We start from the raw sequence: 24,383 nt of genomic DNA, 5'->3' as shown, positions 1-24,383 counted from the left end.
GACAGGATACGATCAGTGGACATGTCGAGATGTCAAGAGGGGTCGTCGGGATGCGGGGAAGGATTACGATCGATCAGATCAGGAGGAATCATGGTGCAGGTACCAAAGTCAATTGATAGCAATATATATTCCTGAACTGTACATGCGTTCTGAGGATATCACAAAGAAAAATCTATAAAGACGGTGGTAGTAGTGATACAGGTGTGTGCTGATCGCCTGCGCTCAAGACCAAAGAGACTTGCACACAAAAAAAAGAAAGAAAAAAATCCAACGAATGTACTCCCGTACACTGGGTATATCCGACCAACACCGTCGCTGAGCAAAAAAAAAAAAAAAAAAACCATATAGAAAAACAATAGGAAAAGAGCAAAAAAGAAAGTACTGGCCCGAGCCGCGGATCGAACGCGGGACCTCTCGCAGATATGCTTGGGTTATTTCCCTAAGCGAGAATCATACCACTAGACCACCCGGGCAGTGATGGTTGGTGGATCGTTCCGGTTACACTTCATGGAAAGCCGGAGCCGGCAGACCTTCCGCTCCAGGGGTTCGTGACATGCCGCATGGACCAAGTGACGTCGATGCCAAGGAAGGATTTGCGGGATGAACAACAAAGGGGGTCCAGCGTTATCGTCATCATCGGGCTTGTCGGTGGAACAGCTGGCATGCCGATTGCGAATGTTCCCCTGTTGTGGTGTGCGTCTCCGTACTCCGTATTCTGTATCAAGGACCCCTGCACCTGGTGCCCTGTACCCCGTATGTATGGGGAATCGTACATGAATGCATAACCGAGTCCGCATACCGGTCGTACACTTATGCAGGTGTCTTGGCTGAAACCCGATTATTTCGAAGCAAGCCGATGGAACAATAAGCGATCGAGAGAAGGGGGTTGAGAGAGAGAGAATGGGAGGGTGCGAGAGTCGACCTTGTATGTTGCCGAAGGTAGATGTCGAGATAAGGTGTCGACTGGAAGACACGAGTCAAGAGGCGAAAGAAGATCAATACACTCGTTCAAGCCAAGCAGACACCTGTATCTCCGTATTGTTTTCGGTAGGACGGAAAACATCTCCAAGCTCCTGCTCTGACACAAGGGCCTTGACATTTCGCTCTGTCAGAGGGTGTCTGTGTCGGTTCTTCTGTTTGAGGATCTGTCGTTCTGCACGAGCGGATGGTGACAGCTTCGAGAGCGTATTTCGAAGGTGCCGGATGCCAGTCGTTGGGAAGGATGAGGATGGAATGTGAGGCGGACCAAACGGGTCATCGGCTTTCCAGGGACCTTCGGAGGCGTGCGAACGAGCGCTTTTCTTGCGTTGCGAGCGAAATTTTGACATGACGATGACAGGCGGGTGTAAAGCGTGTTTCCGAGCCATGGTGATGGAGAGGATGGATGAAATGAGGAAGAAGAAAAAAGTCAAAAGGTTGGTGGAAGTTTAAGTATGAAGTCAAATGGTCGAGGCCGCGGAGATCTTCAAGTGCGGGGCCTACCTTCTATATATATTCTGGAAGACCAAAAACAGTAAGAGTCTCATAAGGCAGCGCCAAGACTAGGGATTCCTATAGGAACCCATACGTTAGATTCGTGTGACCAGTTCTTCCGTTGATCTCCCACAAGACAGCGCCTTAAATTCGGGGGTTCATTATGGGGGGACTGCATGTGTAACTCCACTGTGTACTTGGCGGGTAGATAAACTCTTGTTAAATATGAAGCATGTATTCCTGTCACTCTATGCTCCGTAGTTCTGTACACATGGCTGTCTTCCACAGGAAGAACGTCTACGTCATTGTGAAATGTCGATGGGGCAGCGCTGATCTACTTGGGCGTGGAGCAGCTCTATATTGGGCACTACTCTAGCAAATCAGTGGATGGATAATTGTCAAGCACTCATATTCAACCACTTATTTTCTAGTCAAGTGCCTGGCCACGCAGTATCTGTAAATAAAGATCACGCCAAGTGGAGGATACAGGCCCTTGCATGTACCTTCTTCCCACTCAATCCCAGTGGCTCAGCCGTTTGGGTCAATGAAATTATCCCCAATCATTCCGAGCAAAACCTGTGATTCAGAAACCAGTCGCTAGGACCTTCCAGTGGCTTTGTAATCATGCCTTGGCAAGGCCTCCAAATATCCCAGAGGACAGCCAATGGACGTTGCACTGGGGGTCTTGGCCATCGAACAAGAAGATGCCTACAAATTCAATGGTGTCAAAAAGCAGTTTGAAGTATCGCATAGACTTGGCGCTTATGATCTGCGCTGCCTGTCTCCAAGCAGCTTTGTCAGCTGCTTCGAGTTACCAGGTGAAATGTAACTGTATTGCTACTTCGAATTAGTCAATAGGCCGTTGTCGATATGACACAACATCATCCTGTATTCCTAGATCAAGGTCTCTTGAGGAAGATCTTGCAGGGCAGAATATTAGAGTCATGGACATCTTCCGCTTATACTTTCATTTTGACTCTTGGCCTCCAGGGTGGATTAAAAAGAAGGTTCCGTTATCCGTGCTATCTCTTAACAGCTCTTGCTGTTAACGAGACGGGTGCGGATTGATCTGGGAGATTGGAATCTATTGACGCCGTTGATGCTGGCAAAGTGTGACGGTCTGGTCACGTGTATACCTCTCACGTGCTGGAAGCAAGGGATATAAGTCTCGTCAACGCTGATGGCACATCATTCTTCTTCTTCTTTCCTCATATTGATTATTCTCGTCGATAGCTACCTAGGTAGAGCACATGAGTTGATGTTCCATTATCCTGGCTGAGCTCCGTGACACAAAGTGGAAGCGAAATGGTGTTGTTGTCGAGATTCTTGAAGCAGCTGGGGCTGGGGTATGAATGTACAAGTTCTGGAAGGCCATTTAGATAATATGCTTTATTTTTTCTCTAATAACTGACATGCGTACGGGGTGGATATATATATACAAATGAGCGATGGTGAAAATGTCAACCATAAAAAATAAAATTCAGTATTAAAAAAAAAAAAAATTATAAAAAGAGGAGAGGGAGAAGAAAAAAAAAAAAAAAAAAAAAAAGTTGGGCTCAGCCGGGAATTGAACCCGGGACCTCTCGCATTCAAGACTAACCCAAAGCGAGAATCATACTACTAGACCACTAAGCCGTCTCAGACCACTCGACCACGGAGTGGTGATGATTAATACTCTGCCATTTTTTGTTCTATATACCCAATACAACGAACTTCATAGAATACATTATCCAAGCGAATGCTACTGAATTGTTTACATCGGATAGTTTAAATTCTTCATTGTCAATTCTCAATGATTTTTTTTAAGTCACAGTATCATCCTGAATCATTGTCCATGTCGGCTATACCCACCACCTAGTCAGGCTTCCCACGGATACGGAACCGAAACCGCAGAAATAGACCTATGGAGGAGAATTTACGTTCTCCAAATGTTTATTCTAATCGATCACTGGGCAAAACATCTTAATGGTGGGCCTCACCCGAAAAACGAGATGGAGTCGAGCACTCGAGCTGAAGTCGCTCCGACGATCGCTGCGCCGATGAACATAAAAGAATTCCACATTGCCGATTCAGCTCTTCACCATAGAATTTGCTCTTGATCGAGCACGTACGGCCATGGCGATAGACGAAACGACTCCAATCCTACAAAATCGTACCGAATATAAATCGCGAGGCCTTGGAAAACTCGCAATTGCAACTGCACTTTTTGGTACTTATACTTCCCTGAATCATAACAGCGGGACCGCGATCTAACAAGAGCAGGTGTATTCCTGGCCAATATCGATGACTCCTTCGTAACCGCTATCTACGGGGAGATCGCGTCGCAGTTCCAGCATCTCCAGGATGGATCCTGGTTGCTGGCAGGGTACAACCTGGGTTATTGTGCGGCGTTGCCGGTGGTGAGTCCCATGGATGCTTCGCTCGATTGAGAAAACATGGCTGACGGTGATAGCATGGTCGGCTAGGTGATATCTATGGCCGGAAGACGCCGTTGTTGGCAGCTTATGCTGTGTTTGGTTTTGGATTAGCTGTGTCGTGAGTGTCTATATCCAGGGTACTATAGATCACGATCTGATTTGTCGAATAGAGGCTCTGCATTCTCTTTATGGCAGGTTATCATCGGAAGAGTGATTACCGGAATTGGGAGCTCGGGCATGGTAGGTCTGATATCTATTGTGATTACTGGTATGTCTGTTTCCCACATGAGTTGCGATCAGATGCTGATCATTTAGATACATCGACATTGGAGCAAGTGGCTGTCCTGAGAAGCTATGTCACTGTCGTCGCCATCGCAGGGTATAGTCTAGGAGCTCCCCTGGGTGGAATCCTAGCAGACCTCGTTGGCTGGAGGATGTCATTTGCAGGTCAGGTGCCAATTGTCCTAATCTGCCTGCTAATCGTCACTCGCGAAATCCCATCCCCACCACCGCCACAAGATGAAGAAACGACTGTACAGGGCGAGACCAGCAACAGCAATGACGACGCCAATGGGGAACCCTCCAGTAAACCCACAACAAAACCTGGAATCCAGAACTTCGACATCCCGGGCCTCATCACTTTCCTCACCACGATAATCACCTTCCTCTTCCTAAACCTAGCCAGCCAAAAGCTTCCTATCACGCACCCCCTTGTCCTCACCATCGCAGCCATCAGCATCATCTCCGCAACGCTCTTCTTCCTTATCGAGACAATCTGGAGCCCCAGCCCATTAATCCCCCTCACACAAATCTGGAGAAACGGCGTCGCCCCGTTTTGCCTAGGACAAGTATCCCTCTTCATCGCATTAGTCGGCCTAGTCGCTCAAATCCCATCCTTCTTCATCCGCACCCAGTCCACCACGAACACACAAGCTGCCGCGCATCTCATCCCGTTGACAATTGGTTGTGCTGTGGGTGGTTTACTCTCAGGGCAGATTATTAACAGAACGCACCGCTATAAACCGCTTTCGCTTTTCTCTGTATCACTAAACACGCTCTCGCACCTTCTTATCTTCGTTACGTGGCGTCACGGCGCAAGTACTACTTCCTCGCTGGTAGTATTTATTACCGGCCTCGCGCACGGGCTCGTCATCTCAACACAGTTCATTGGGATGTCTGCGCGCGTGGAGAAAAGTATGGTTGCGTCGTCTGTGAGTGCGTATTATCTGTGCCAGGAGTTGGGGACGATTGGGGGCGCTTGTTTGGGGGGTGCGGTTGAGGGAGGTGTTTTCAGACAGTTATTGCAGAAGAATGGATTGGGAAGTGAGGTGAGTTCTTTTACCCCCTCTTTTTTTGTAAAGAGACTGTACTGATGGTGATGATGATAGGTGGTGAAGGGAGTGTTGAATGATACTCGGTTTGCTGCTAGGTTGTCCATGGAGGTTCAGAGGGTTGTCGCGGATTGCTATCTTTATGCTTTTCGGTTTATTCCTGGTATGTTCAACCCTACTACTGTGTTGGATGTAGGCTGACTAACGACGTGGTAGTGTTGTCTACTTGCAGCTGTGCAGTGGCCCTGATTTTCATCGTGTCTCAGAAGGAGAAGAAACTTCGGTAGGCAGTTATCGGCCTCGAATATTATCATTATTATTACCATAACATTAAACAGAGCCATAAAACATTAGTGGCATTAGAAACATAAAAAAAGTCATTACCACCCACATCACCGAATACGCCATGTATAGCTTAAATAAATACCACTTAAAAGAGGATTATGAAATCAACAGGTCCCTGACACTCATACCCATTCGTTTACCAGTCTCTTGTCTTTCATGGTTACGAGACTCCAAGCTAGCATCAGTGACCTTATCTATAATCGAATCCAACGTCCCGCGACGATCCTGATTCAGCATCAACAAAGCCGCGGAAGCCTCGTGGTCAACATCTGCATTGTTCTGCCGTGGCTGGAGTGCTGGAGAGGTGTTGGTCGAGGCAGACCATGATGGGTGGTGTTCTGGGTGAGACGGTCCCAAAGCAGGGCTGGGGAGAATGCTCGGTGCAAACTCATATGTGGAGGGAATGCAGGTGCGAGGTGAGAACGAAGGCGAAGTGTCAGGGATTTGTGTGTTTTCTGGGAGGAACTCTGGTGACGCTGAGGCGGAGCGTTCGCTGCCGGCCATTTCTGCGAGGAATTCGGGGGATGTTGATGAGGGCGGACCTGGGGGGAGACGCGAAGGTGCCACTCCTCCGGCAGTCTTGAGATCTTTGATGCATTGTTCCAGGTAGTTGACATAGTCGATGCTTGCCTTTCTTACTGTCAGTCCCTGAATCCAATTCAGAACACGGAGAGAAACTCACCTGCAAGATAGCAAGCTTATGCATCTCCTGACCCGTACAAGCAGGAATCATATCCTTCAACGTCGTAAACTCCTCATTCATCTTCGACCTTCGTCTCCGTTCAATCAAGCTATGAGCCGTCTTCCTTGCAATCTTCCGTCCAGCCGCACTAGTCGCAGTAGGCTGTTTCTTCTTGTTGCCACTGGCTGGTGCAACAGCAGCATTTGCATTTGCGTCACTCGATGACGCCGTCTTGCCCGAGTCCTTGGCTGCTTTCCCACCGCTAGCCTGCCCCGACTTCGTCGACGGACTCTGCTGCGTCTTGGGCTTCATCTGGATGATCTTGCGCGTGCGAGTCGGGGGCGGAGGCAAGTCAAAGTCCTCCAGGGGACGCTTGGTGCCAGAAGTTTGTTGACGAGTGTTGGTGCTCCGTCCCAGAGCCATGAACTCAGGGGACGCGGCTGGAGATGCAGGAAGGTGGTCTGCAGCAGCGGTTTTGGAGGATCTTTTGTTGGCACCAGTCGTGTCGAAGGCAGCGGGGGGTAGAGCAAAGACATCTGTACCCTCGAATGCGGGTTGGTCTTTGACGATGAACTCTCCAGACATGGAGGGAGTTGGGGGAAGACGAGAGCGAGACATTTCGGAAGAGTCGAGGACCGTGGGAGGGAAGTCTCGGGGATGTAGTGTAGTCACGTACGACCGTGGGGTGTATCAGAACAAGCTAGCCTAGTAACAGAAGCAGGGTAAGTATATATCCCCTGATAAGCTGATAATGGGATTCAATATACATACCTATTGTAGAGCTACTCGACAGCACTGTAGACCCAACGTAGGAAAGACGAAGAAAGCCATGGCGGGCAGGACTTCTTAAACAGCAGATGATACACGTGCAGCTCCGGATTCAGGACAGAGGGAAGAGCCCAATCTGGAGACACAGCTCAAAGTGTCGCGTGCTTCACTTCGCCCACGCGGAGGAGTCGTGGCTTCTGATTGGTCAGCATGTGATCGAAGGAGGGTGGAGGGAGTTTCTTCGTGGGAGAACCAAGGCCACTAATTGGTCAATTCAATTGCCTCTAGGCCACTTAATTCTATGCCTATTTATTACCACTGTTACTTTACTTTGTCCGGAAGATAACTCACGAAAAATATAAGGAGCAACTCAACTCTAACAGAATGTTATTTCCGTTGGGACGGAACCCAATCAGAGCACCACGCTCACTCTCCTGGTTCCCTCCGTCTTCCCTCCAGGCACAGCATCCAGGCACGTGCTCGGTCTCGTGATAACTTGCCTCCTATTCGTTCAGTTCTCACGTTAATCTAACTTACCAGAAACGCTTCAATACTTCATGTGCTACCATCACTACTACAATCTGCAAGGGGCCCAGCGGGGTAGACCAATTGCATACAAGTATTGAATGACATAGCAGGTATAAATATAGTCGTATATATTATGCGTGTCTGTTTAATGACATATCTACATATTATGCGTATCGTCCAAACTAACAGCCAAACACTCTCTCAAGCAGAATCTCCCCGAAGTTCGCCTCCACCGGCGACTCGTCCATCCGCAAGATCCTGTTTCCAGACTTGGCGTTCAGCCATAGCCCGTGATCACTTGGGCTCTCCTCTTCCTCTTCAACCTTGTTCCGATTCCGTCGGTCCACAATGCACATCCCCCGCGCCCATTGGCTAGTCGTTTCAATGCGGATATCCTCTGGCGAGGCGGCAGATGGCTTCCAGCCTGCATCCGCCGCTGTCAATGCATACCACACACAAACAGGATCATGCAAGCTCAGCTCCGCCGCATCGCCCTCGTTTCCGGGACTCAAAGTCTCAACGGTGTGGAAGCTGTGTGTCATGAAGGCCGACACCCATTCGGCCAGTGGGGAACCTTTCTCCAGGAAGGGGGTGACTGCTTGCCGGAACTGACCTCGCTTGACTCCGTGACGTTCGGTGATGTCAAGAGGGAATATGCGGACCGTAAGCTGCTTGCTGAGTTGAGTGGGATACGGTGGGAGACTAAGGGTGCCCATGGGTGGGAGAGTAGTGTGCGGCCGGGGCGAGGTGAGAGCGTAAATTCGTGCAGCTGCAAAGGCATCGGCGTATGCGTTGAATTCACCTACCGGAGTGACCTATTTCAAGATGATCAATATCCAACCACTTACCTCGGAAAGGGAAAGAGCTTACATTGCCAGGCATGTTCACAGCCCCACCCATGACGACGACCTCCTTGGCGCGTAGGAAGGTCTCTGGGTCTGCAGAAGCAGCCAATGCCAAGTTCGTCAAGGGACCAACAGCGACAATTGTGACCGTTTCGGGTTCGTTCTCGGCCAAGACACGGAGGATCTCCTGGTGGGCGGGACGTTTGGAGGGGACAAATGATCGTTGCGATACGTTTCCTCCTGTTGGCACGGTGTCGATGGCAAGGTCGTCCGCAGTTGGGTCAAAGAGGTGCTCCCAGGTCTCCTTGGGCGTGAGGTGAGGGTGCTATAAGGCGCAATGGTCAGCCAATGTTGAACGAGCTTGGGTCGGTGTTAGACTTACACTAGCGTGAATTCCACCAAGTCCATCCCGTCCATCTGACGCTAAGTTAGCAACCGCTAGACCCAAATTTTCAAGTCCTTCCATATATATACGTACGGAAATAATCAGCCAACATCTTCTGGGCCTCCAACGGATCCTCAGCACCCACTGCCACGACCGGTTTGAAGGCCCGCAGAGCCTCGAACCCTTCGTTCAATCCTTGTTCACGGCGCCATTGCATTTCGCGTTCGAGGATATGGAACATTGAGATAGCATTGCGAAGACAGCTAAATGCGGAGAGCGTTAGTTATTGTGACAGGAAGATCGACAGATTGCGAGATTCTTCGACTCACCTCCGCACTTCGATGTTACCAAAGGTCAACGAGATGAGCTGGATTTCGACTTCTTCCTTCTTGGCCGAAAGGGCCAACAAAAGGGCAAGGATATCATCGATACCCTATTATCGTGAATTAGCATTGGGATTGTATGCAATTAGATCTTGATGGTGGCGTCAAGTGGGATGGGCCGAGGGGCGAGATAACTTACCGGATCGGTATCGATAATGATCTTTTGCGAAGGCATATTCTGAATTGTCTGCATATGCCGGATGTCTGCTGGTTATAATTTATCTCAATCTTTCGGTATAACCAGGAAAAGATGTAAAGACGAGAAGATGAAAGAAGAAGAAGAAGAAGAAGAAGAAGAAGAAGAAGAAAGGAGATAGAAGAAGAGGGGAACCAAATGTCAAGTCTTGGCGCTGTTATCATCGCTTCTCCACTCTGGAGAGGTGACGGAGCATGGAGAAGAGAGTAGTATCTACAGAGCATTATACGGCAAGAGCATGCTCAATGAAACGGTTAACAGAAGAGAAACCAAAGGAAGTATGCCATCTCCAATGTTAATTCCTTTTTCTAGTAAGATAGAAGCACGCCAATCAAATGGCTGGTAGTTATGATAGCATTGAGTCCTGATTTCTCAGGTGTAAAGGGACCGTCTGTCGAAGGGCCTCACAGTGTCCTAAAATGGTTATTTGAATCGAGCACAGGCAATTATAATCCTTGTGATCTAGATGCATCGGACTCACGCAGCCAGAATTGAAATGGGGTTCATTCCATTGGTAAATCCTCGTGGCAACATATAATCGCCTGCAAGGGATCGAGATCTGGTTGAATGTTGGGGATGTTGACGCACAGAGATGCAATAGTACAATAGTACAAATATACTCCGCGGAGTACTCCGTATAGACCGTTATGTGAATGTGCACAGGAGACACAGGCCATGTCAATCTGGAGTAATTCCTCCGTAGTCCCTGCGCAAAGAGCACAGCTCCGTATGTACTCCAAAAAAAGCAACAGATGGTCCCTGACGTACTGCAGATCGAGACATTCCAACCATCGGAGAGAAGAACATTTGAGCAATTCCGGGAGACGTGGCCTCTCCTTTTTTCCCTTAAGAGATCTCAGTGGTTCTTGTTTCTACCTGGCAGTGTCTATACGCTGTAGCCAGCAATAAAGCAAGACTTTAACCCCTGATGTCTCCATAGTAGTCGTAACTTCCAGTGTACATAGACATAGTACGGAATAAACTCTAGAGAGAATGACAGTAGTGTCGAGTACAAATCAGGAGTAGTTTAGCTGAAAATGAGCATAATATATTGCCAATCCAGCATAAGCCATGCAATATTGCACTAATAATACCCAGAGTTACTGTTCATCCATTCATTGTGGAGCATAATTTCAGACCACATCTCCAAGTCAAACTGTCCTCTTCTGCCTCTTCCTCCTTTCTCTCTTCTTCTTTCCTTCTCCATCCTCATTCCATTGTTTCCCTCTTCACCTTTTCCTCTTTTTTCTCATTCATCTTTTTGTTGTTGCTTTCCATTATTTTCCTCTAAACTTCCGGGGAACTCCTGTCAGTCCTGATGCTTTACTGATCGGCGCCCCCGTCCTACCTCCGGCCGCAACGCGACTGATCTCACCTCTGACCACGATCTTGCCCAGAGTACCAACTCCTCATCTTTACATCAATACCTCATATCAATCGCTACAGTTCGAGATAACAGGTAGCGGTGCTTTTGGACAGCTCTGGGATTAGGAGTCCCGTCCCCCAACCGACCGGTGTCCGAGGCCCACGAGGCCAATCTGGCCTTTCTGCGACTCTCTTAACTACCCCGTCCTCTTCCTCTCAATCCGCCCCATACTATCCAACAATCCTGTGTTCCCGCTTGATGATTTAAAGAGGCTGGGATACATCCACGGGTAATAGGTTTTTATTACGTTAATTTGCGCTACGTGTCCTTCAGACGGTACGGATTTCCCTTCTTTTTTGCCCGCCAAGTCTTGCGCGCGCGGTGTCCCACACCCCACAGAAACCGTCGTTTTCAAAGCTCTACAATCCATATCCCAATCGTTCGTGGCAATTGATACGCTGTCACTTGAGGAGGGATCAATGTGTATCTAATGCCACACAAAACCCTCGACTTTGTCTCACTACTTGTCTACCGTTCGTTCAAAGCTGACTGTCGGCCGAATTTACAGAACTTATCACGATGATGAATCCTTATATCAGTTGGGCCATCCTGCTCGTCGTGGCAGGTGGCCTCGGCTGGTACTACAATGGTCCTACACCTAAAGCTGCTGCCCCCGTTAAACCCGTTGCGGAAAAGCCCGAGGCTGCTACTGGCGCGAAGAAGCCCAAGCGAAAGCCCACGAAGAAGGAGAAGTCTCCAGAGCCTACTCCGGAGCAGAAGTCCGAAGAGAAGAAGCAGCAGCCTGCAGTTGAGGTTAAGCCCCAGGAGGCCGACAAGGCCGACGAAGAAATTGACAACAAGGAGATGGCCAAGCGCTTTACTGCGGTGAAGAACGGTACCGTCCCTGCTTCGGGATCCAGCAAGTCCCAGAAGAAGAAGAAGAACAACAACAAGAAGGCTGCTACTACTGAGCGCTCTCCTTCGACCACCGGTGCTGATGCAGACGATGACCTCTCTTCTACTGGTTCTCCCGTGGTGAACCCCACTTCTGGCGGTTACGTTTCGGACATGTTGGAGGAACCCGCTCCCGCTGCCTCGGTTCTGCGTGTTACTGGATCTGTCGAGTCGCAGCCCAAGAAACAGAAGCCTCAATCCTTTAAGCCCGTCGAGACCAAGAAGCAGCGCCAGCAGAGACAGAAGAACGAAGAGCGTAAGGAGCAGGTCAAGGAGGCTGAAGAGGAGCGCCGTAAGTTGCTCGAGAAGCAGCTTCACTCTGCCCGGGAGGCCGAGCGTCGCGAGGCGGCCAAGGTTAAGCCCGCGGCCCCGGCCACCAACGCCTGGCAAACCAAGAATGTGAACAATGTCGCCAACGGAGCCCCGAAGCCCGCGGCCGTCCCCAAGGTGGAGCTGTTGGACACATTTGACGAAAGCTCGTTGGCCAAGTCCGGCTCGAACCAGTGGTCGAAGGACCTTCCTTCTGAGGAGGAACAGATGCGCCTGCTCAGCGGAGCTGACGAATGGACCACTGTGTCAACCAAGGCCAAGAAGCCCAAGAAGAAGGGCGGTAAGGCCGATGAGAGCGTTAGCGAGGCCAGCGCATCGGAGAACAACCTGCCTGCTCCCACCGCTCCCTTGCCAGCGGAACCGAAGGTCACTGTGACCCCGACCTACATCCCCGACATCCTTCGATCGAAGCAGAAGGGTCACCCATTGGACTCGGACTGGGCGGCTTAAACGGACGACGGTACTTCTCCCTGTTCTAAGGAACATTTCTCTCGCAACCCATTGCGATCCACCCAGATCACACGCGCCCGGAGGTTCGCCTCTCCGTATAATCCGTCCACTTTCCGACACGTCTGTATTTATTATCCATGGCTTTGGCGTTTGGGGTTTCGAATACCAACATTATCCATCGCGGCGCCTTATGAGGTGCCTTGTCTTGTCGCGAATTGAACGAAACCGAAAAAAAAGAAATTGAACAGAAAAGCAAAGGAATTGCTTCACAGATCCTGAGGGCCCAAGCACGAGACAAGAAAAAAATACCGAAAAAAAGACTTGAAGTGTATGATTTTTGTTCATTGCTTGTATTTTTTTTTTTTTTTTTTTTTCTATTTTTATTTTTTTTTTTCTGAACAACTTTGTTTGATCGATAATGGTTTTACTTAGAAAATGGATATGTGAATTTAATCTTGTGTGCACTATGTCATTATGTCCATTAATTTTTTTTTTTTTTTTTCATTCATACAAGCAATAACCTGCCTTGATTCTTACAATTATGGTACACTAGGGCCATTGAAAACGCCTGTGGCTTTGCCAGGCAATTCCCAGTTTCGAGTCTGCCGCACAGTGAGAACCGAGTGTGGAGCCGAAACAGCCTTGTTGATCCGCTGTGGCTGTTCGTCGGCAGTGTTGATGGCAATCAACCGTGCAATGTAGGGTATAAAGCAAGTGTATTCGTGTTAGTACTCTGTACAGTATCCTACATTGTATGCTGCATGGCATTATGCATTGCTGACATGCCATGGTATCTCGCGTCTGTTTTTCTGTAGACTGCACGGGGAATGCTTTCCTGTCAGGACTCAATTGTTTGTTCCTGGATTGGGTGGGGATTCCAGTGCCTGGGCCCAAAAATGAGGGCCCTGGCTTCGAGTCTGCCTTTCAACGCGACAACAGAGCGTACTGAGTAGCACAGTATTAGCCTTGTAAGCGAACAAATAAGGACAACGAACAATGAAAAATAAGGCGTATTCCGGGTATTGGGGTGGTGGAATAGAAACATCTATTTTTATGTCGTCACTGGGCGAATTGCATAGGGCTTGGCGACCATTCCGGATCGAGACTAGTGTCAAGTTCCGGTCATCGTGGCCTGAACAGGACAAAGCATCATAATAAGAGTCAATACTCCCCTCTTCTCCAGTTCTGATTTTTTCTGGAGCAGTTGTCTCAATCCCTCAGCAGCCTCTGGATATTACTATCCTCGCATTTAATTCTCTCATCTTTTCAATTTTATCTTTTTCTTGACACCCTCTCTGCCCGCCATGGCGCAAATCCGCGGCACCGCGGGCTATAATCTCGGACACCAGAACCCCTTCGGAGGCCCTGGGAGGGCAGACGCGACGAGCGACCCCAGTCCCTTGGATGCTATTCGAGAGCAGACCAGCAAGCTCGAGGACTGGTTGGATACATTGGCGGACCCGATCAAGCCGTACGTTGTTTTCGTGTCCGCTTTGTTTGCGACTTCCCCCAGTCCCAAACCGCTGACACCGTGTTTTTATCTGCGGACAATAGATATCTGCCAGCCATTGGTCGTTTCTTGATCGTTGTTACGTTCATTGAGGACAGTCTGCGTATCCTCACGCAATGGACCGACCAGCTTATGTATCTGCGTGACTTCCGGAGCAGTATGTTCTCCTTTCCCCTTTCTTGTCTGGTGTTATGGGTGGTTCGGTTTTGGCTGACATGGTCTCGGTGTTAGTTCCCTGGGGTCTCACGCATTCCTTCCTCATCTTCAACATTATTGCCATGTCGATATGCTCGTTTCTCGTCGTTGTCCGCAAGCACACTGAGGCAGCGGTCGCCGGTCTGCTCGCCGTCGTGGTCGCGCAGGGTCTCGGATACGGTCTCATCTTCGACCTCAACTTCTTCCTCCGCAACCTGAGTGTCGTCGGTGGTCTGCTCATGGTTCTTTCCGACTCGTGGGTGCGCAAGAAGTTTGTCCCCGCCGGATTGCCCCAGTTGGACGAGAAGGACCGCAAGATGTACGTCCAGTTCGCTGGTCGTGTGCTCCTGATCTTCCTGTTTGTCGGTTTCGTCTTCTCCGGCCAGTGGAGCTTGTGGCGTATCATTGTCAGTCTGTTCGGCCTTGTCGCGTGTGTTATGGTCGTTGTCGGATTCAAGGCTAAGTGGAGTGCCATTCTTCTGGTTGTTTTGCTGAGCATTTTCAACGTGCTCGTTAACAACTTCTGGACTGTATGTTTTCGTTTGGCTACGAATACTCGAATTTTGCTGACTGCTCTAGCTTCACCCCCACCACCCCCACAAGGACTTTGCCAAGTACGACTTCTTCCAGGTTCTGTCCATTGTGTAAGTTTCCCAGCCCTGTATTCAACGTGAGGGCTCTGCTAATCAGCGTCAACAGCGGCGGTCTCGTGCTTCTGGTCAACATGGGCCCTGGTCAACTGAGTATGGACGAAAAGAAGAAGGTATACTAAGGGAGTGATCTTCTAACGGAAGCATGGCAAACTTGGCATTCACAAAAAAAGAAAAAACAATAAATTTTGCGCGGTACACTTCTGATGAGCTATTGATGCCCGGCTATATTTGTTTTTTTATCGGGTCTTTTTCGATTCTCCTTCTACTGAGAGTTCATACGTATCTGACTTTTATTTTGGTTATTGCATCCTGGAGCTTTAAGTGTCGCATTCAGATTTTATTTTCGAGTTTCCTTCGTTGTAAATGTGCCGGGTTATCAGAGCTTTTACAGATTACACTTGTTTAGTTCATTTGCTGTGTTTGCGTAGGACCATGACTAAACGTTAAGTCGTTAGTTAACGTTGAGTAAACCTCTCGGAACCATGAAGCCCTAGCGCTGACGTTGATCTCATTAGAACCCAGAAACCATCAACTATTTACGTGTTAAACTACCCACCTTACTTCAAATACTTCTCAAAGAACTCCGCCGCCTGCGCATACCCCCGAACATACTCCTTCAAACTCTCTTCGTTATCCAAATCCGCACGAGCACCCATCCACCCATGCCACATGGTCTCGTACGTTTCCACAAGACCTCCGTGTCCATTCTTGCTGATGATACCCGCATAGCCCTTGACCGCGTCTGCGGGTTCGTCTTTTGATGCGAGGACAAGGTGCGGGATGGTGAGCTTTTCTGCGTCGGAGGTCTCGAGGCGACTGTCCACTCTGTTAGTATTGGATAGTTCAGACAATGAGATAGGAAGAGGGGGGTGAACTTACCCCGGATGAACCTGCGCAGTAGCAGTAAACAGCGTCCCCTCCCCCGAAGCCAAAACAGCAACCTTCCCACCCCAACACAGCCCCAAACTCCCCCACGTCTTCACACTTGAAAAAGTCTCTCGATACACCTTAACTGCCTCGACAAGCACACCCACATTGGTGGGAATATCCGCCTTACTCCCCACAAACCCCATCAACTTACTCATCTTCTCCTCCGTATCAGCAGGCAGCCACTCATGTTTTGCGCCGTCGCCGTGGAAGAAATCCGGGACTAGGACTAGTGCGTTTAGGCGGGTTGAGAGGATATCTGCGCCTTGGATGGTTTGCGGGGAGAGGCCGAAGATGTCGTAGATGTCGATTATGGCGGTGCTGGCGTCGCGGGGGCCGGTTATGTCTGGTTTGATGGTTAGTGCGTGAGGGTAGAAGGGGGAGAGAGGAGGGGAGGGGAGGGTACAGGTGTTAAGACTGGCGAGGGTTTGGTAGGTTCCCTTTGGTGTATAGCCCTGGGGAATTACGGGGGGTATAGTGCGGCAGGCTTCGCAGGACATGTTGAGTCAATGGTGTTGAGATACTGGGATGTAAGAAAGAGGGGTACGAAGTACAGATTAAGATAAATATATACGAAGAGACCATTGGATAAATAAATAAACCTACAATACGGACATAACACAGTATCACCGAACCGGTCCATTTCTCATTCGCTGACCCCATCCCGATCCCGTCCCGTTACCGGCAACCGGCATCCCGATCTACCCCCAAACCAGCAAAAACGCGGGGACGCCACGCGGTTTAGCGCATGCGAGAAGCCGTTACCGGGTAGACCCGACAAATGCTTAAATATCGCGTTACACAGGCCAGGAAGTTTTTTTCTGACCTCAACGTTGTACATAGGACTCGATGGCAGGTGAAACAGATCCGAAGAGGAATGATAGCCAGGTTGTTCAGCCGAGCGCACCACAGAGCCAGCAAAATGCGGTCGATCAAGAGGATTACTCCGTGTTCACTGTGAACCAGAAAAGGGCCATCGTGGCAGCTGCCTCGTTGGCTAGTTTCTATTCTCCCCTATCGTCGAGTATATACTTTCCTGCATTGGAGACCATCGCATCGTCCTTGGGTGTGTCGACTTCCAAGGTCGATATCACCGTCACCACATACTTGGTAAGTTCGTTCCTTGGCTCTCCAACCTAAAAACAAGCCAAGAAAAACACTAACCAGGTTGATAACAGATCATGCAAGGCATCGCCCCCATGTTCATCGCCGGCTTCTCCGACACTGCAGGCCGCCGTCCCGCATACCTAATCTGCTTCACGATCTACCTCGCCGCGAACCTCGGCTTAGCCCTACAGAACAGCTACGCCGCGCTTCTCGTGCTCAGATGTGTCCAAAGCGCCGGTAGCAGTGGCACCGTGGCGCTCGCTAACGGGGTTGTCAGCGATATTGTCACCTCTGGCGAACGGGGCGCGTATATCGCCTATGCTTCGCTGGGAAGTATGCTGGGGCCGTCGCTTTCGCCGGTGATCGGGGGGTTGATTAGCCAGTTCGTAGACTGGCACTGGATCTTCTGGTTCCTGCTTATCTTCGCGGGAGTGTTTTTCATCATCCTCGCACTGTTCCTACCAGAGACATGCCGCAAGGTCGTGGGCGATGGATCAATCCCCCCACCGGCCCTAAACACCTCCGTGAGCGATATAATCCGACACCAACGACGCCAGCAAAAAGGCCTCACCCCACCCCCATCAAAAACCACCGCCCTCCGCAAAAACACCACCTTCCACCTCCCCTCCCCCCTCCCAACCCTAAAAGTCTCCTTCGACCTAGAAACAGCCGCCATCCTCCTCACAACAGGCCTCCTCTTCGCCTGCTTCTACGCCATCATGACCGGTGCCACAACCACCTTCCACGAAGTCTACCACTTCAATAACATCCAAACAGCCCTAATGTACATCCCCATCGGCGCGGGCGGGATCCTTTCCGCCTTCACCACGGGATACTTTGTCGATAGGAATTACCGACGACACGCGCGTCGCGCAGGTCTACCTGTTATCCGGAACCGGGCGACGGATATAAGCAACTTTAACATCGAAAAGGCACGTATTGAAATCGCCCTGCCAATGTACTACCTCACCAGTATCACAATCATAGCGTATGGCTGGGTCATGGGGCGACAAGTCCACCTCGCAGCGCCCGTCATTCTGCTCTTTCTCTGTGGCTGGGCACTTAATGGCACGTCGCAGGTTCTCAATGCGTTGATGGTTGATATCTGGCCTGGACGGTCCGCCGCCGCCACGGCTGCGAATAACCTGTTTCGGTGTGAACTGGGCGCGGCCGCTTCGGCGGCTATTAACCATATGCGGTTGGCGATGGGGTGGGGATGGGCGTATACGGTGTTGGCGTTAATATCGATTTCGGCTTCGCCGGCGCTGTGGTTGGTGTCGAGGTATGGGATTCGGTGGAGGCAGAAGAGGGTTGGGAAGGAGAGGGTGAAGGCGTTGGCGTTGGGGGAGGGATCTTGATCTGACATGGTAGGGTGATTGCTTTGCATCTTTCTGCATTATGAGTATTCGAGCATCTGTACATACCCACTATACCCTGTTGATAAGTCATTTAGTTAAGATATAGGATAGAGCCATATATGGTAAATACAACTCATGCATAGATTTATATCTTACTAGGGCTTCAGGAGATATCGATTCAACACTATTAGGAATGCAAGTCATTTCTATATAAGCATAAAAGGAGGGTGGCATGGAGAACAATTGAGCCCATAGAACCGTGTATATATAGAGGAAGACAGTGTAGGGAAGACAATGTAAAAACATCGAAAAAGAAAAGAAAAAAAAAAAAAAAAAAAAAAAAAAAAAAAAGGAAAAGAAAAAAGAAAGAAAGTATCTATTAGACAAGGTACTATTATACACGAAGGTAAAGACATAATCGGGTTAAGGAACGAGAAGAAGGAAATAGGAAATGTAAGACGCTGACAATAACAAGCTCAGGTAAAGATAAACAAAGACGCATAGAGACACGGCAAAACAACCAAGGGAATAATGTATAAAACGATCAGGCAATGAGATCAGCAAGCTGGTGATAGTGCCGCAGAAGAGCTGCAGGGAAAGAGAGTCGAGGTAAAGCTGAAAACAGGACAAGGCTTTCTGTTTTTGCGTTTTTCGGTTTTCATACCAATTTAGAATCGTTCATATGCTCTCTTTCTGGGCCTGCCAATGGAGATGGGTGACTTGAACAATTGCTGCCAAACAAGGATTAGGGCAAAAAGTAATGATAACGAACGGCACTTTTGTTTTCCTGCTTCCAACGCCAAAGCAAAGTGGTATAAATGGTCAAACACAAGAATTCCAAAACAAGATAAAGAATCGAGGAAGGCATGTATGCTGCTTCGATCATATGTCCATACTCCAACGGTATGGTCGTATTTGTTCAAATTGACCCATTCCGACATCATCGGGGTGGTCGTTGATTTCCAGTTGTAAAAGCTGGACTTTGTTGTTATCACGGTGTAGAGTAGATAGGGTTTTCGAAATGGCTGGGCGGTAGACCTTGCTTTCATCGGTCGCTTTGGAGGCAGGTCGCGAAACTGGGGTCTCTGGACAACGCCATGACATTCCATCTTCCGACTCTGCTGGCGAGGATAAAGGTGAAGGAGGTTCTGAGGGTGAATGGAGCGACGCGATCACAAAGTTAGACTCATCGCGTCCATGAGCGTGCAAATTTGACGATGGACGGCGAATCCGAGGGCTTTGTTCGGGGTCCGATGCTCTTTGGGCATGGTAACTGGGGTGTACGGTAATCGGGGAGGGCTTGGGAGGCTTGCTCTTCTCGGGGACGGAAGAAAGAGCAGCAGAAAGTTGTAGTTGACGCTGTCGTTGGTTTCGTTCGGGCAATACCACGTCCTCATCATCCTCATCTAGTCGCGAGCTGCCAGGGGGACTACAACGGACCGAAATGCGGGACCGCTCCTTTCCCGCCATGACCTTGGCACTAGGCGGAGGCTGCAGCATCCATCTCGTCTCCGCTCTGCTCTTGGGACCACTTACGATGGGCGGATGTAAGTCATTGACGGGAGGAACGCGGGCAATGTAGTATTTGCTGGGTTCTTTAGCGCCCGCCTTTCCGTGACCGGAAAGACCAACCGAGGAACCTTTGACTTCAGTTTCCTCACCCCATAAGGGTTCATCTTCACGCTGGTACCGCATGCGACCCCACCGATCTCCTCGAAGGGGTCTCTTATCCTTCTTTTGCGACGACAACGGGCCTTCCACATCCGCATCCATGCTGCAGTCCGACATATCATCAACGTTCCAACTATCGGTGCGACGATTGAGGGCGCGATGGTTTCTGGCGGGAGGCCCTGGGCCTAATGCGATTTCCTCGTTCCATCCCGGATTTGTACTGAAGGGGATCGGTTGGACGAACGGTCTGGGTTGATCGGTAACGAGGGCTTCAGACCTTTCCCTTTCGCGTTTCGAGCGGACGGCATCTTTTAATCGCTTTCGACGGTCGATGGAATTGGCACACGGTGTACAGGAGGCGTAGTAGAAGACGGCGGATTGGACTCCTCTATAGAGCCACATGATTCACCCCAGGAGTGAATGATGGGGAAGGAAGAGGTGTAAGAGGGGGAATATAGCGAGGAGGGAAGTATAGTAGTATTTATGAAACGGCGGATGACGATAGACGGGATACGACGGGGAGCACTCCGAAACAAGCCAAGGAGGCGATAGAGTTCAAAAGCTCAAGATGTGCACGGCGTCTGAAAACACGGAATAATCGAGTTCGTAGTATACTGGGACGATAAAGACCACATGAAGGGCGTCTTGGGGGGTCAGGGAGGTCGCGTATGGCGATGAATAGGGATATGCGGCAAGGCAGATTGCGAACGGAGATCGTCCAGCGACCTGCAACGTCAGAAGGGAGGAGACAGAGAGAGAAGTGACAGCCTGGGGCTAAAGGGAAAGAAGGAGACAAAATGAAAAGAAAATCAAAGCAAGAGAGCACCTCTACTGGAGAGGAAAGAGAGTGTCAGGAGAGAGAGAAAAAAGGGAAAGTGAAAAGGAAAGAGGAGAATATGGAGAGGGGCGGCTTGGAGTGGAGGCACCGTTTAATTGAGGCGGTCGCGGTTAGGGGGATTGATTATACATAGTAGTTATGCACGGTAGTACTATTTATTACTGGTGACTCCGGAGAATATTGGGCATTGCTACAGGCAGCATCATCTTCTCTTTATTTAAGAGCTGAACATACAGTAGCACTGCTGCACTGGCATTCTTATACAAGTACGGAGTACTGGGTCTCTATACGGGGATAACCTCAATTAAAGCCAGAGCCACGGCTTGAAACGTCCCGTCGGAGCAGCCGGAGCGAAACTGAAAACTCTCTTCACGGAGAAATTCCCAAAGAATATACTCTCGCTTAGGTTTACTACTATTAATCACTCGTGTTATATACGAGCAGGAATGCCATGCAGAGCATTGTGGCTGGTGCCCGAATTCCCCAAACCCCATAACATAACCATATGGCAACCAGTCACACGGAAACACACGGATGCTTGGCCCCAATCTATTTTCTACCTGGTAACGTGTCTGCCTTGGTCACCGCTTTATTACCCATGTTTGCTTGTAGTTATTCGTCTGGTAGAAGTTCTCTGTCTGTATTGTCTGTATAGTAGTTAATTGGGTATCTCCTCCGAATAAGCTCTTCCAATCTCCTCCCCGACAACAATTAATTCATGACTCGTCGCGAGGAATTCAGATCGGAGGTCGTCAACACTGCCCCTTTAGATTAACATCAATCACACCACCTATAGCTGTCATCCTCCGTATAGTAGTAATCTCACCACGGGTGTCGTTCGCGCAGGATTGGTCCACGGCCGTAGTACTCCGTCCTCGTATAATGCCAACCACACGCACTTTCCCAAGCCGGACAAAGAAAATAAGAGAGAAAGCGTGAGAAATGTAGTCCAGGCAATGGTCAGACACCGATAATCACCAACACCGTTCCCAAGACCAGCCGAAGAAAAGAAAAACGGTAACAAAAGTCAACCGGATCTCCGTCTCACGCATTCTTCGTCCCTCGCACAACCTCCCCGCGCACCTTCGTCCAGTCGATATCATTATCAATTCCCTCGTCCACCTCTCCACACACCACCACATTATCTCCCCGGATTAAGTACAGTCCATGTTCGATCTGCGAGCTGGGCTCGGGGTCGTCCGGCGTCCGGATGATGCGCTCAACGGTATTCAACAATGCGAGGTTCGTCAACTGGTCAGTTGATAGGAGCGTGCCCACGAGCGTGCGGCCATCGACGGTCAAGATGAGAACCTTTTCTGTACGACAGTGATTAGTGTTAGCCAAAGGAGCTGAGTTCTGAATACTTGATGTGATGAAAGTAGACTTACTGTTGATGTACGGATTGAGAGACATGGCGAAGCAGGGAAATGCGAGGGGCGGATCGGGTCGTGTCAAATGGTTTCGTTAGAAACAGAACCCCTGTCACGTCCTAGTGCGAGGAGCCGCAAGAGTGTCTGTGATTGCTTTTGTCGCTTTCCCCGCAGATTCAGGACAGAGTAAAACAACCTCAAAGCGAAACCTGGTGCAAGAGACCTTTTCCCCTTTCCTTCTCTTCAAAATCGTATCTCAAGCCCAAAATCCTGTAATAATCCTCTTGATCAATTGTCCGTCAAGCTAGTTCGTCTGGATAATTCGTCGCTGGACGTGTAGATGAATTCAGTTTCGCATCCACGTAGCGGTACGTTCACGTGGTTTTCTCGCTTTTCGGGGCCCAGTCGGCTTGAAAAATGCGTCACAGGTCGATAATGCAGCTCGACTTTGTCTGGCTCCGGCCTTGGATTTGGGGGTATCGTTGCTGATGTTGTTGTGTCTGTTTTGCGCTTCGTTTCGTCGCTCTGCCGAGGAGGATAAACCCGACCTCCGAAGCTTACCCAGTCACGTGTATGATATCACCTTATCGACTTATCTGCTTTATCTACATTGTTCTGGCCGATAAACTACAATTGGATATTCCAATGGGTAAAATGTAAAGCACTTCCATTAACAATATATGCAAGTTACAAAAGAACGACAAAAAGACCACCGGATGCTGCAATCTAGAAAAACCCAACTCAACCACTCAAAGCACTCAGATCAAGAGGCACGCTGCTTCCCCGTCCTGCACGGTATCTTCGTACCTCTCGTGAGAATGGCCTTGGCTTCGGCAAGAGTCCTTCGCTTTGGAACTTGAACCGATTGTCATCCACCGCAAGAATTCCGTGTCCACCAGCTGCTCCCAACGATGGTCCGCCGTTGCTAAGCGTATAAGCTCCTGTCTCTTGTGGTGGAGCACGCGGAGGCGGCGGTGAGGCCCGGGGAGCTGACGGCGGTGAAACTGGGGGGCGCGGAGGAGGTGCTGCGGGTGCTGATGAGGCTGGAGGAGGGGGCGGCGGTGCCGCTGGTGCTGATTCCTTGTGCCCAAGAGCGTTTCGAGCTGCTTGTACGGCTATCGAAGCGCCACCAATTCCATTCTGTGGTGGTGCGGACGGCGGAGGCGGAGGGGTCGATCGTGCTGGGCCGGGAGGAGGAGGGGGTGGCCGCGGAGCTGCCGGCGGAGGCGGAGTAGGCGCAGATGGAGCAGAAAAAGGCGGGGGAGGAGGAGCGGGAGTGGAAGGTTTTCTTGGAGAAACTGGAGGAGGTGGTGGCTTTGACGACCCCGGCAGCGGAGGAGGTGCGCGCGGCGGTGGTGTGTCTGGTGCGGTCCTCGATGACACGGTCGACGATGGCCGGGAGGCCGGTCTCGGCGGCGGTTTGCGAAGAGCGGCAACCAACGGATTAGGCGCAGGAGGCGATTCTGTGGAGGGTGGTAGTGGGGGAGGGCGAGCGCCTGGTGGTCTAGGAGCTGTTGGGGGCTTTGGTGCGGACGCAGCGGGTGGTTTAGGCGCCGAGTTGTTCGAGACATACGGCGAATCTTGTTTGTTGGCTCCCGTATCGACTCCTCCTCGACTGCGCAGCTTGGGCATACCCCCCGCGAAGAGTCCACCTAGTTGAGCGGCCGGGGCACTCGGGCCACTGTCAACCCCTGAGCCAGCTTCGCTGCCACTTCGTAGTCGGTTGCCTGAGGGAACAGGTGGTGCAGCTGGCGGCCTGGCCATAGTAGGAACCGGCGGAGCGCCAGCAACAGGAGGACCACCCGTATTCCCACCTGAGCCTCCTCCAACGACCGGCGCCGATCTGTCATTGGTAACGGCCTTTTTCAAACGAGTTCCCTTATTGATATCTGAAAGAAGTGCGCCCTGTTAAGGAGGTTGAGTATGTCAGCAACTGAGCGTGCGAATTCCAAGAACCATTCGCATCCATCAACACCATGAGCCTACCCGATCTTTTGTTTGTCCCTTCGATGGTCTGCTCGGCAGGTTTCCTGGAGGTGGAGGTGGAGGAGGGCCTCCCATCCCTCCGGGCGGCGGAGGGGGAGGAGGAGGAGGCGGCATTCCGTGGGGATTGAAGCAAGCGGCGCAATCAGATAGACTTCAAGAAAGAAATTGCGCAGAAATCCAGTCGAGTTGGTGGTGTAGAAATACGCTCGCGGAGGTGGAATGGACAGATCGTGAGTTACCTTGGAGTCAGCGACAGGGCAGAGCGAGAACGTCAGGCAACGAAAGCGCGCTTCTCCGTAGTGGCGGTGCTTATGG

The 24,383-nt window shown here is 50.3% G+C and overlaps 13 protein-coding genes and 2 non-coding genes across 15 annotated transcripts; 6 read left to right on the top strand and 9 right to left on the bottom strand.

Moving 5' to 3' along the window:
* Nucleotides 1-383: 383 nt before the first annotated feature.
* Nucleotides 384-473, bottom strand: ASPGLDRAFT_t173. Its single transcript has one exon. It is a non-coding gene; the product is annotated as a tRNA-Pro (tRNA).
* A 522-nt stretch (nt 474-995) lies between these two features.
* On the bottom strand, nt 996-1,328 carry ASPGLDRAFT_137696 (uncharacterized protein; the record flags this gene model as incomplete). The annotated part of the gene is made up of 1 exon (XM_022541547.1): nt 996-1,328. One exon carries the CDS (start codon nt 1,326-1,328, stop codon nt 996-998), a length of 333 nt encoding a protein of 110 aa, XP_022395732.1.
* Nucleotides 1,329-3,025: 1,697 nt separating this feature from the next.
* Nucleotides 3,026-3,108, bottom strand: ASPGLDRAFT_t172. Its single transcript has one exon. It is a non-coding gene; the product is annotated as a tRNA-Pro (tRNA).
* Nucleotides 3,109-3,434: 326 nt separating this feature from the next.
* ASPGLDRAFT_1076543 (uncharacterized protein) lies at nt 3,435-5,755 on the top strand. The gene is made up of 7 exons (XM_022539528.1): nt 3,435-3,682; nt 3,736-3,872; nt 3,926-4,008; nt 4,061-4,158; nt 4,206-5,218; nt 5,279-5,384; nt 5,438-5,755. The coding sequence occupies exons 1-7, from the start codon at nt 3,589-3,591 to the stop codon at nt 5,506-5,508; spliced, it is 1,602 nt and encodes a 533-aa protein (XP_022395731.1). The 5' UTR covers nt 3,435-3,588; the 3' UTR covers nt 5,509-5,755.
* Nucleotides 5,663-6,866, bottom strand: ASPGLDRAFT_137707 (uncharacterized protein; the record flags this gene model as incomplete). The annotated part of the gene is made up of 2 exons (XM_022541548.1): nt 5,663-6,196; nt 6,249-6,866. The coding sequence occupies 2 exons, from the start codon at nt 6,864-6,866 to the stop codon at nt 5,663-5,665; spliced, it is 1,152 nt and encodes a 383-aa protein (XP_022395730.1).
* An 841-nt stretch (nt 6,867-7,707) lies between these two features.
* Nucleotides 7,708-9,402, bottom strand: ASPGLDRAFT_53065 (putative nucleoside hydrolase). The gene is made up of 6 exons (XM_022547894.1): nt 9,297-9,402; nt 9,104-9,207; nt 8,868-9,037; nt 8,772-8,806; nt 8,415-8,714; nt 7,708-8,359 (listed from the first exon to the last, which is right to left on the bottom strand). Exons 1-6 carry the CDS (start codon nt 9,330-9,332, stop codon nt 7,727-7,729), a joined length of 1,278 nt encoding a protein of 425 aa, XP_022395729.1. The 5' UTR covers nt 9,333-9,402; the 3' UTR covers nt 7,708-7,726.
* Nucleotides 9,403-9,927: 525 nt separating this feature from the next.
* ASPGLDRAFT_1076507 (uncharacterized protein) lies at nt 9,928-10,345 on the top strand. Its single transcript, XM_022539527.1, has one exon. The coding sequence runs from the start codon at nt 10,029-10,031 to the stop codon at nt 10,260-10,262; it is 234 nt and encodes a 77-aa protein (XP_022395728.1). The 5' UTR covers nt 9,928-10,028; the 3' UTR covers nt 10,263-10,345.
* A 510-nt stretch (nt 10,346-10,855) lies between these two features.
* Nucleotides 10,856-12,563, top strand: ASPGLDRAFT_1076461 (uncharacterized protein). Its single transcript, XM_022539526.1, has 3 exons — nt 10,856-11,055; nt 11,288-12,506; nt 12,556-12,563. The coding sequence occupies exon 2, from the start codon at nt 11,299-11,301 to the stop codon at nt 12,451-12,453; it is 1,155 nt and encodes a 384-aa protein (XP_022395727.1). The 5' UTR covers nt 10,856-11,055; nt 11,288-11,298; the 3' UTR covers nt 12,454-12,506; nt 12,556-12,563.
* A 1,194-nt stretch (nt 12,564-13,757) lies between these two features.
* On the top strand, nt 13,758-14,930 carry ASPGLDRAFT_70386 (protein ERV29; the record flags this gene model as incomplete). The annotated part of the gene is made up of 5 exons (XM_022549477.1): nt 13,758-13,924; nt 14,008-14,120; nt 14,195-14,688; nt 14,738-14,802; nt 14,858-14,930. 5 exons carry the CDS (start codon nt 13,758-13,760, stop codon nt 14,928-14,930), a joined length of 912 nt encoding a protein of 303 aa, XP_022395726.1.
* Nucleotides 14,858-15,465, top strand: ASPGLDRAFT_1076331 (uncharacterized protein). Its single transcript, XM_022539525.1, has 2 exons — nt 14,858-15,261; nt 15,373-15,465. Exon 1 carries the CDS (start codon nt 14,954-14,956, stop codon nt 15,215-15,217), a length of 264 nt encoding a protein of 87 aa, XP_022395725.1. The 5' UTR covers nt 14,858-14,953; the 3' UTR covers nt 15,218-15,261; nt 15,373-15,465.
* Nucleotides 15,369-16,238, bottom strand: ASPGLDRAFT_137739 (dienelactone hydrolase family protein; the record flags this gene model as incomplete). The annotated part of the gene is made up of 3 exons (XM_022541551.1): nt 15,369-15,627; nt 15,691-16,084; nt 16,145-16,238. 3 exons carry the CDS (start codon nt 16,236-16,238, stop codon nt 15,369-15,371), a joined length of 747 nt encoding a protein of 248 aa, XP_022395724.1.
* Nucleotides 16,239-16,587: 349 nt separating this feature from the next.
* On the top strand, nt 16,588-18,203 carry ASPGLDRAFT_30182 (MFS transporter; the record flags this gene model as incomplete). The annotated part of the gene is made up of 2 exons (XM_022543923.1): nt 16,588-16,848; nt 16,917-18,203. 2 exons carry the CDS (start codon nt 16,588-16,590, stop codon nt 18,201-18,203), a joined length of 1,548 nt encoding a protein of 515 aa, XP_022395723.1.
* Nucleotides 18,204-19,085: 882 nt separating this feature from the next.
* ASPGLDRAFT_137765 (uncharacterized protein) lies at nt 19,086-20,276 on the bottom strand (the record flags this gene model as incomplete). Its single annotated transcript, XM_022541554.1, has 1 exon — nt 19,086-20,276. The coding sequence occupies one exon, from the start codon at nt 20,274-20,276 to the stop codon at nt 19,086-19,088; it is 1,191 nt and encodes a 396-aa protein (XP_022395722.1).
* Nucleotides 20,277-21,756: 1,480 nt separating this feature from the next.
* ASPGLDRAFT_40285 (U6 snRNA-associated Sm-like protein LSm8) lies at nt 21,757-22,125 on the bottom strand (the record flags this gene model as incomplete). Its single annotated transcript, XM_022545202.1, has 2 exons — nt 21,757-22,028; nt 22,101-22,125. 2 exons carry the CDS (start codon nt 22,123-22,125, stop codon nt 21,757-21,759), a joined length of 297 nt encoding a protein of 98 aa, XP_022395721.1.
* A 698-nt stretch (nt 22,126-22,823) lies between these two features.
* On the bottom strand, nt 22,824-24,182 carry ASPGLDRAFT_40284 (putative proline-rich, actin-associated protein Vrp1; the record flags this gene model as incomplete). The annotated part of the gene is made up of 2 exons (XM_022545201.1): nt 22,824-23,987; nt 24,069-24,182. 2 exons carry the CDS (start codon nt 24,180-24,182, stop codon nt 22,824-22,826), a joined length of 1,278 nt encoding a protein of 425 aa, XP_022395720.1.
* Nucleotides 24,183-24,383: the final 201 nt, after the last annotated feature.

This window comes from Aspergillus glaucus, assembly GCF_001890805.1.
Source record: "Aspergillus glaucus CBS 516.65 unplaced genomic scaffold ASPGLscaffold_36, whole genome shotgun sequence".
NCBI lineage: Eukaryota > Fungi > Ascomycota > Eurotiomycetes > Eurotiales > Aspergillaceae > Aspergillus > Aspergillus glaucus.
The sequence above is the reverse complement of the archived record's forward strand: the minus strand, read 5'-3'. Positions and strand labels throughout refer to the sequence as shown.